This window comes from Daucus carota, chromosome 5, assembly GCF_001625215.2.
Source record: "Daucus carota subsp. sativus chromosome 5, DH1 v3.0, whole genome shotgun sequence".
Taxonomy (NCBI): Eukaryota; Viridiplantae; Streptophyta; class Magnoliopsida; order Apiales; family Apiaceae; genus Daucus; species Daucus carota.
In genome coordinates this window covers 34,154,424-34,164,989 of record NC_030385.2, presented here as the reverse complement: position 1 = coordinate 34,164,989, position 10,566 = coordinate 34,154,424, and the positions used below count along the sequence as shown (strand labels likewise).

At 32.8% G+C, this 10,566-nt stretch overlaps 1 protein-coding gene across 3 annotated transcripts; it reads left to right on the top strand.

Annotated features, from left to right (window-relative positions):
- The first annotated feature begins 4,463 nt into the window (after positions 1 to 4,463).
- LOC108223640 (probable protein phosphatase 2C 6) lies at positions 4,464 to 9,337 on the top strand. Of its 3 annotated transcripts, none has more exons than XM_064093570.1 (5): positions 4,464 to 4,710; positions 5,385 to 6,335; positions 6,452 to 6,769; positions 6,875 to 6,980; positions 8,601 to 9,337. In XM_064093570.1, exons 2-5 carry the CDS (start codon positions 5,445 to 5,447, stop codon positions 8,933 to 8,935), a joined length of 1,650 nt encoding a protein of 549 aa, XP_063949640.1. In that variant the 5' UTR covers positions 4,464 to 4,710; positions 5,385 to 5,444; the 3' UTR covers positions 8,936 to 9,337. The 3 variants fall into 3 exon arrangements, with proteins under 3 accessions (XP_063949640.1, XP_017253476.1, XP_063949641.1); XM_017397987.2 differs by having other exon boundaries at positions 5,111 to 6,335; XM_064093571.1 differs by having other exon boundaries at positions 4,465 to 4,710; positions 5,766 to 6,335.
- The last annotated feature ends 1,229 nt before the right edge of the window (positions 9,338 to 10,566 follow it).

The following is a 10,566-nucleotide window of genomic DNA, read 5'->3' as shown; positions in this document are numbered from 1 at the left end:
AGCAGAAGGGCTGTAAAATGATCCAGGTGATCCCGGGTACCCTTCAGCTCAAGTACCGGATCATATTATTTTTAACTTGTCCAGATTTGGGTCCGGGATCGTTTTATTCGGATATAAACCGATCCCGGGTATTTGAGATTCGGATCTAAACCGGATATGATCCAGTGTCGTATTTTTTATTTTTTAACCGGGTAGTTTATGATCCATCGAATATGAGCCGGATATGATCCAATTATACTAAATATCATTATTATTTCAGTTGTTCAAATAATTATCGTAAACATAATATTATAAAGAATACTAATTTTAAATTAAAACTTATAGTTATATATTGGTATATATCATTTATTAAATATATATGAAGATAATAAGCATTATCACATTAAATAAATCATATTTAATGAAGATATAAACTTAAATAAGATATTAAAATTTTATAAAATGATGACTATTTACTTGCAAATATGATGGTGTTAAAATATAATATGTATATGAGTTTGAATTGAATATGAACCGTGGATCATATTCAGTTATTCGGGTAGGATTATATTATGAAAAATTATATGAGACCGAATTTGAGCGGGTATATATGTGCTCATATCCGGGATCATATATTATACGGGTTTAATTTTTCCGTCAGATTTGGATCGTTTTCAAAACGGATATGAGACATGTATCATATTTTCGAGCCGGATATGAGCCGAGACACCGGATAGTCCATATCGATTTATAGCCCTAAGCAGAATGTTAATTAAATTGTCCCGTGTCAGGAATCATGACCCAAATTTAAATCAAATCCAAGTCGGGTTTGTAGCCGAATTTAATTTTTTAAGAACAAGTCGAGCGAAAGTTTAATAACCAAACAGAAATATCAAAGAATTTTGGGATCTTGCTAAGAATTTTGAAACTTACATTATTGACAAAATATCACAGAGAGTTCTTCACTGCGGTGGACACATCAACACCGTCCAACCAATCAGCTACATAGCTGGAGTATTCTACACCAACTAACCCAATTTCTTATTTAATTCCAAGATGATTTTAATACATGTGAATATGTCATGTCAAACTAATCTTTTTCAGTTTTCCTATTTTCCGACTACAACTACTATTTCACTTTAAAAAATTCTAATTTTTTTGACTCATATAAATAAATATTTATGTCAATTGTATGTTAAGCATTTTTATAGTTTATATAATTTTTTTTCTTGAAAGAATCTTCTCCAACTATTCACGAAACTCGATTAAAATGAGAACAAATTGTTTAGAATATTACCATTATACGAATATTGAATAATCGAATTCAAATGAGTAAATATTTAATAAATAAATAAACTGATCATATATATATATATATATATATATATATATATATATATATTAAGAACAAAATTCCATGTAGTCCACATATTTACTGTAGTACCGCAGATCACGTATGTTCTGCAACTATAGAATGACATAAAAGCATTGCAAAATGTGTTGTTTTGCAAATCATGTTCTATAAACATCATTATTTTGTTAAAAAGTTTGACAATCCCAAACATTCTATAAGTTAAATAGTGAAAAAAAAACGTTATTCTGCAAAACATGTTAAGTTTGCAGATATTTACATATTACACAACATATGTGTTCTACTTGTCGAACATAAATGATTTTCAATATTTTTCATGAAATAGTGATATTTATAGAATGTATTTCACAAAATAACAACTTTCATACATTTTGCAATGTTTTTATGCCATTTTATATTTGCAGAACATACGTGGTCTACGGTACTACAGTAAATATGTGGATTACATGGAACTTAACTATATATATATATATATATATATATATATATATATATATATATATATATATATATATATATATATAATTGTCTTATATATCGTAGAGTTGTTTTTAAACTTTAAAAGATTAAATAAAACACACTTCATCGGTCCTTTCATTAGTCTTCGCCCAAGTATTTTATTAATAAATGTTTGAAGTATATTTTCAGTTTAAAACGCAGATTTGATTTTTAATAAAATAAGAAAAGAGACATTTTTTTAATTTAATGCTGAAATAGACATCAAGTAAATCAAGTAGTGTTTTGGATTGAAGAAGCGAAGACTCTCTAGCTCTAAGCGCATCACCAACCATGATCCAAAAATCCAAATTTGAGGTAGTTCTGTCCAAACCACTCCAATCGTGGACTAAAAAGTGATCCAAATTTGGATCAGTGAATAGTACTGTTCCAAATTTGGATCACTACCATTCACTGATCCAAATCTTTTAAACATTAAAATAATATTTTTTTTATTAATTGATGATTTTGTTAATGTTATTAAAGATAGATTAATTAAGATTAGAATATAATTAAAACAACGATTAATTATAAATTAAAATTTCAAAATAAATAAAATTTCAACAATTTATCAATCGCTACAGAAAAATCAAAGACAAATATTGTCATCTTGAACTTCGAAATGCACTAATTGAGCATTTGTGGGAAAAATATACTAATTCTGAGAATTAGTATTTAATGTATTATTTTAATATTTTTAATTTATTTTTATGTACTGTTTTAACTTTTTTGAATTATTTAATAATATTTTATTTTTGTCTATTTGTTAATTATATTATTATAATTAATGATGAAATTAGTTAATCATTTTTTAAAATATTTAAAATCAAAGTATATGAATATTATAAAGATGGATGAATTTGAATCTATATTTGGATCACGTGATTGGAATAGGATCTGGATCACGTCCCAAATTTGGATCTTTTAGTGATCCAAATTTGAATATAGGGAAAATAGATTTTTTTGCCACCCAACTTATTATTTGTTTAGAAACCTACCACTGAACTATAATTTTTTCTTTTTTGCCACTAATGTTAGGTTCGGATTTTTTTTTTGTCACTAACGTTAGGTTCGGATTTGATTATTAACACTATGTTATTCTTTTTAAAGTTAATTGCATTTGGCATCCATTTGATTTCAGCATGTTGCACATTGTACCTAATAGTTTTGGAATAAACACTATACAGCCCCTTACTTTTAGCCTGTAGACACTTTGCACCCTTTCCATTATCTTCTGCAGTTACCGTTAACTTTTGAAGGGCATTTTGGGAAATTTTATTATATTTAATTAAAATCAGACCTTTATTTAAATTTTCCGACCATCTGAACGATATTTTTCGAAAATCTATTTTTCGGTAGTCTGCAATATAATAGTGATCTGTAACTATATCTTTATATGTAGTACTCCATATGTGTCCTAGGTGGTTTATCTCAGAGGACGAGAGTATGGATTTTTTTTACTCAGAAAGTAAATCTCAAAATTAACTTATGGAACTATATTTATAAAAAGTGGGAACCTTAAAATACGTGACAAGTAGTGGTAAAGAACTATAAAGTCAAGTGATACTATATTTTTGTGGAGTCTTAAATTAATTCATAAAACTAAATTTTTTAGGTTCTTAAAATGCCTGTTAAACTCTCGTACTTCAAGGTAAACTAGCTAAGGGACATATAGATGACTGTATATAATGTTATAGACACATATTATATCACCATAATATTGCAGACTACCATTATGTTTTTATAATGCTAAAAAATAACATATTGTTTTTTTTTTGAAACCAAAAAATAACATATTGTTAATAATCAAATCAAAACATAACGTTAATAACCAAAAAAATCCAACGTTTTTTAAGGAAAAACAAAACCAACATTAAATTTTATTCAGAAAAAATAAAATAAAATAATTTTTGAAATTTTTTGAAGTCTCAAAATGCGTGTCCAACTCTCGTCCTCCAAGGTAAACTACCTAGAACACTACATAAAGATATAGACACATATCAGATCGCTATTATATTGCAGACTAACACTATATTTTAATAATACTAAAAAAATAACATAGTGTTAATAATCAAATTCGAACCTAACGTTAATGACAAAAAAAGGTCCGAACCTAACATTAGTGACAAAAAAGAAAAAATTTATAGTTCAGTGGTAGGTTTCTAAACAAATAATAAGTTGGGTGGCAAAAAAATCTATTTTCCCTTGAATATATAGTTGGAGTTGGCGTGAGGGCATGAAAATTGGGTGGAGCTGTTTTTATATAAAATGTTTCTATCCTCTCTTGATTTGACACCTGTCCTTATTCCACACTATTGTATACTCCCTCCGTCCCCCTGAGTTGTATACATTGGGGAACGGGGACGCGGCACGGACTTTAATGCTCCTGTAAAGTGTAGTTGTGTAATTTATTTTTAAAATTTTCTTTTTCTGAATTAAAGTTTGGATGTTATATTTTTATTCAGAAAAAGAAAATCTCAAAAATAAGTTACGGAACTATATTTTATAAGAGCACTGAAATGCGTGTCGAGCAGTTGAAAAGAAACGTATACAATTAAATGGGACAGAGGGAGTAATTTTTTGTTTCTTAATTTTCTCTGTTTGTTCTTTAGGGTCTTTCACTCTTTCTTGCTCTTCCAGTCTTCCTAACCAAGTCTAAAATATCTCTAATTTTTACTTATTTTTTTAAAAAAATAATTCGAGGAAAGGGTACCCTTTGAAGTGATCACAATATCACATACATTGAGTTGTGTCTCACTTTTTACATTCCTTTAAGCTACCCATTTTCTTGATTCTTTAAAAGATTCAATTTTTATGGATTTGAAGCTGTGAAGAGCTCAATTGTTGATGACCAAGAAGATTAGGTAGTGATTCTTGAAATCTGTACTTTATAAAAATGCTTCTTAATGTTTAAGTGATTCTAACTGTTTTTCAAGATTGAAGTGATGGATAGATGTTGTTTAGATATAGGATATAGATGTACTTTATTCAAGAGGTTGATATAGGTTGCCTTAGATCCAGGGAACTTGAAATTATTGTAAAAAAGTGAACTTTTTGGTTGTTGTTAATCTATGGTTTTCTTGTGATTCTTGGGACTTTAGTTTGCTTTCCTAGGTTCTTTCTCATGAACAACTTCACTTTTGTAGTTTTGTGTCTTTCTTGCATTTACAGATAAAGGGTTGGATTTAAATGCACTTTTTAGGTTGTGTTGTTTTAGTTTTGTTGAATTTTGTGGATTTATATAGTTCTTGGGTTTAATTGTAGTTGATAGTGGTATAGATAAGGAACAGAGGAGTTTGACGTGTCCAAGTTTGGTTAAAAGTTTCCACAAATGGAAGTAGGTATCCATCTTTGTTTACCAGATCTGACTAGTCATTTCCATTTCGAGGAATAGTAGAGAGAGTGGCAACAAACTTTGTTTACTTATAGTTGCGTTGAGCTCGTTTTTTGTTGAATATGTTCTGTTCACATCCACTGTCATATGTCGAGATTGTTCTGGATGATAGTAGAAGGTGATGAATTAGTTGAATAATGACAGGCTGTTTAACTTTAGAGGGGCTGGAAGGTAACTTTTTCTACAATCCGAATAGTGATATTGATGGAGGAAATGGCCTCGGCCGCTGCTTTGCCATTTATGTTAGGTAATTTAATGTGTGATAACACAACTACAAGAACCCATATGGATATTACTAAGCTCAAGTTGATGACAGACAATACAAGTTTATTGGCTGACTCTGTAGCTAAAAGTCCTGATGAGTTTAATTCAGGTAAGAGTGAGGATATTATTTGTGATGATTCTGAGATGGACTCTAATTGCGTCGGGGTGTCTGTGCCTAGAGAAAGTAGTGTCGGGCCTGCAGTGTCTGATTTGATGTCCGGAAAGGAAAATGACTTGATTTCTAATAATGCTATAATCCAGGAAAGCGAGGAAGATGATTTCTTATCGGTGGAAGGCAATCAGATCCTAGATAGCTCTTTTTCGTTTGCAGCAATAAGTGATTCTAGCAGCATCGGGGCTGATGAAATATTAGCTTTCGAAGCTCTGTCTGATATGGGAAGACCAAGTTCTATAGCTGCGGATAAAAATGTCGGCAGTACTGAAAATATAACCAAGCCCACAGGTTTCATAGAGTCTAACATGACAGCAAACGTGAAAGATTCACTTGCTGTCACTCTGAGCATTGAGGATAATCTTGCAAATGGGGCTGATTATAAACCAATTGCAGTTGTCCAGTTACCCTCTGAGCAAGGATCTGGTGGGCCTGGCGCACGCAGTGTTTTTGAGATCGACTATGTACCACTTTGGGGATTCACATCTTTATGTGGACGGAGACCAGAAATGGAGGATGCACTTGCAACTGTACCCAGGTTTATGAAAATTCCTACTCAAATGCTGATTGGTGATCGAGCACTTGATGGAGTAACAAAATGTTTAAGTCACTTGACTGCTCACTTTTTCGGAGTCTATGATGGTCACGGTGGCTCTCAGGTAGCTCCTGCACTTCCACCCTCTTATCCTTCTTCCTCAATATGTTCATCAATTTCACATTTTCATGTGTTGTTTATTGCAGATGATTTGATCTTATATTGTGTTTGAACTTGCAGGTTGCAAACTACTGTCGAGAGCGATTTCATTCTGCTTTGGCCGAGGAATTGGACCTTCTTATGGCCAAACTGAATGACGGGAGTACTAATGATGATTGCCAAGAACAGTGGAGGAAAGCATTTAGCAATACTTTTCTCAAGGTTGATGCTGAGATTGGAGGAGAAGCTAATGCTGCACCTATTGCTCCAGAAACTGTTGGCTCTACTGCTGCTGTTGCTATTGTTTGCTCCTCTCATATAATTGTGGCAAATTGTGGCGATTCTAGAGTGGTCCTGTGCCGTGGAAAAGAACCCTTGGCATTGTCAGTGGATCATAAAGTAACCTCTCTTGTTGCTTATTTGCGCATTGTATTTTGATTACATTTATCATTTAGTCACCTAAAAAATATTCTCTTTATGTTCTTTCATGTGTTACTAATGTAGCCAAATCGCGAAGACGAATATGCGAGGATTGAAGCAGCTGGAGGCAAAGTCATACAGTGGAATGGGCATCGTGTTTTTGGTGTACTTGCAATGTCAAGGTCCATAGGTGCGTATTTCCTAAGAATAAGTTATCCGTGTGGATATGAACATTTATGAGAGGATAGGACTACATGCTTGTGTTTGTGACTTTTTAGTTAGTTTTATTTTGGTAAAGTCGTATATTCAGGATTTTATTTTCCTTTGTTTTAATATTAGGATTTCAGCCTATCTAGTGTCATTTTCTTGAATCGGTACTGTATGTGATGTCAGTAGACTTCATAATTTTGAAATCTGATAGATCTTCATAATTACTATGCTAAACATTCATCTTCAAATTACTATGTTAAGGCTTTCTGCTTTGAATTGAGGTGAAGCAGTCCCTCGTTTCTAGATATCATCCGATTTCTATGTCATTTGTAATACTCTTTACCTTGATGTTCACTGTGCACTTGAGTATATTTTGATCTATTCCGCTAACGCTAAACAATAGTTAGAGATTTATGTTTGTATGGAGTCCCTTCTTGCAGATGATTTTTCCATAAAGGTATTTTGAAAAACCGCAAGTCCATGTTAGAACTGTGCACAGGTACAACTTGGATCATAATCTGAATTCTGATCCCACTGTACATTGTAGTGACTAGATATAGTTGTAGTTGTAGCATGTATAATCTGAATTCTGATCCCACCGTACATTGTAGTGACTAGATATAGTTGTAGTTGTAGCATGTATAATAGATGGCTGTGGATGGGAGGGGGCAGTGAATATATGGCGTAGTACTGGTATAAAAGAGTAACTCTTCAATTGAGATTATAGATACCCAAGTGGCCAAGTATCAGAATGAGTGTGTTCTTTAATTCCTAATTTCTTAAGTTATTCTTCAAACTAAATTGGGAATTTGTATAAAACTACTGCTATACACTTGGAATTATGAAATGTTTTTGGTATGAGGACTTTTGTTCTAAAAATAATTGTTCAGGTCACATTCTGTTTTGCCTAAATAGACATTTGTCAGGTGAGGACAATAAGGGTTTGTCGCCATGAGGTCTAAATGTCTAATAACTTGACCTCCGAGGGATACAGGTTGGGTTCAAGACTTGGTGGAACCATTATATAGAATTGTGAGGCCATTAATATGGTCAATAAGCTTTAACTTGTGTATAAAATTAATCTGTGATACATTTATCAGATGTTTATCTTAAATACTGTTACTGTAATATCTGTAAGAAGTTTTATTCAGAATCTGAGATCTAATATATTGAAATTTCCCTGCATAAAAAGGCTTATGTGAGGTCATAGTATTTTCTATATGGTCAAATAATACAGCCAAGTACTGAGCAATTTTAGTTTATTAGCAACTTTATATTAAGATTCTCGTCGGAACTAAATATGAAGGTTACTTTGGAGTGAGCAGTGTGCATATAGCTCTAAAAATATGCATGTCCTGAATTGTTTGGATCTTTATTCTACTCCTTCCGGTCATTGCTCTGTGTATTTAAATGTATTTCTTCGTATAGCAAATATAAGATCCTTGTCAACCAAACATTGTGCATGCAATTAGCATTCTTTGTTGGGCTGAATCATGGAGTTATATTTGTGTTCATGCTAAAAAGCATTTCATCTTAGTTATGTGGATCAAACTCGAGGTTGTTTATTAATTGTTTCAACTGTCATTGCTTTTGGTTGCAGGTGATCGGTATTTAAAACCCTGGATTATTCCAGACCCTGAAGTGATGTTTATTCCTCGAATGAGAGAAGATGAATGCCTCATTCTCGCCAGTGATGGTTTATGGGATGTCATGACCAATGAGGAGGTATGTGAAATGGCTCGAAAACGGATTCTTCTCTGGCATAAAAAAAATGGTGCCACAGTACCGATGGAGAGGGGTGAAATAATTGATCCTGCTGCTGAAGCAGCAGCTGAGTGCCTCTCAAATCGTGCTCTTCAAAAGGGAAGCAAGGACAACATAACTGTGATTGTGGTAGATTTGAAAGCACAAAGAAAGTTTAAAAGCAAATCATAAGCACGGGGTCTTCAATTTATAGGTCTACAATATAAGATTCTTGTATGCTTAAAATATAGTTTTGGGCCCATCCGTTTTTTTCACCTGGGCACTAGTGCAGCATTCCATGCAAGAGATGAATCATCCTGCGGAGTCATTTTAGGTTTATCCAAGTAAAGCCATTGTAAATGTTATTAGCCGTTTGAAGTTAAAATAGAATAGGAGCTTCCTTCACTTGCTTTGTAGTAGGAATGACATTATTTCCGATTCCTCCGAGTTAAATGCTCTGTGAGGCATTCTACAATTGATTATTTTTGACAATGTAGTAATTGTAACAGGAATTAACAAATGTGGAAAATAGTATCTATATTATCTATTAGTGTTTGATGCACGTGTACGTGCTTTCTTTCTGTCTTGTTAAAATTGTAATGCAATTGTTTTTGTGTTGACCCCTTTAAAGTTTATAGTGGGTGAGGAGGAAGATGGGGAGTGCAGCCTGCTGAAGATACTGAAACCAAGAGTCACTTGACATACTGGATTGGTGAGGAATCTTCTGATTGACACTAAAACTTGCAAGTTGGTTTTACATTTACATAAAAGCTTGGACTTCTGGTTGCTATTGTCATTGTATTGTTGGGTGTAATAGTACATGTAGTACAAATACAAGTGAAGATTTGAGTTGCTATTGCCATTGTATACCTTGTTTTTGTTGTTTTCTATTATGAGGTTTCTTTGGAACATAATATCCCCACTTCAAATATTGATGCTAGACATATCTCCGTTATAACCCTGCTGTGTGATTGATTTACATTTGAGCCATGTTCTTCTTGATCTAGTAAAATCGTTAGATCTACCATGTCCATCACTCTCTGCGGGAGTGGGTTCCTCACATAGTAAAAACTCTTGTTGGCTCCTCGTAGTTGAACGTTTAGTACTTTCACAACAGCTATATGTTCCACTGATTTAAGCACTCCTTTGTAAACATAACCGTTTCTTCCTTCGCCAATTAAATTATCACTCATTTGTAGCAAGTAAAAGGTCTTGGTACGAAAGTTTAGGATATTGGCTATCCTTTAATACCGGAATGGGGTCATTCAAATTCTTGAAATTTCGACGTCCATAGAAAATTTAAGCAGGACATGCTAACAAGATACCAAGGGGTACAAGACCTCGAGACTTAGAGGACAAGCAGGCAAATTGACCGAAGAACTGAAGAACCTCCAGTTATTGGGTTGCATATTCTCTCCAAGTGGATTCTGATGACCCAGAGATAGCAGTTGTAAATTAGGAAGGCTGCCCAAATTATATGGTATAGGCCCAATAAACTTGTTTCCCATCCTCCAAATTGGACGCATGAAGTATTGATGGCCCGAAAATCTGTTTGTACGAAAGTATTGATCACATCTTATTCTTGACTTTTGACTTCATGATTGTTTAGTATAATTATGATATTAATCGCGACATCATTTATTACAATCAATTTTTGTTAATCTTGTTGTGTATATTTGGAACATTCTTCGTGAAATTGTGTGTTTATTTTTTATCCCTCTGATACATTCCTATTTTGGTGTTAATAAAATTTATATAAGACTTTTACAAAGATGAGAAGAAAAAATTAGCGAAGCTGATGTGAAGTGATTTATGTTCAACAT

Excerpts from the sequence above, each read along its gene's own strand:
- LOC108223640 (XM_064093570.1), top strand. The coding sequence starts at position 5,445 with ATGGAGGAAATGGCCTCGGCCGCTGCTTTGCCATTTATGTTAGGTAAT. Across the intron at positions 6,336-6,451 it reads ATGGTCACGGTGGCTCTCAG|GTTGCAAACTACTGTCGAGA; the intron begins GTAGCTCCTGCA and ends TTGAACTTGCAG. Across the intron at positions 6,770-6,874 it reads CATTGTCAGTGGATCATAAA|CCAAATCGCGAAGACGAATA; the intron begins GTAACCTCTCTT and ends TTACTAATGTAG.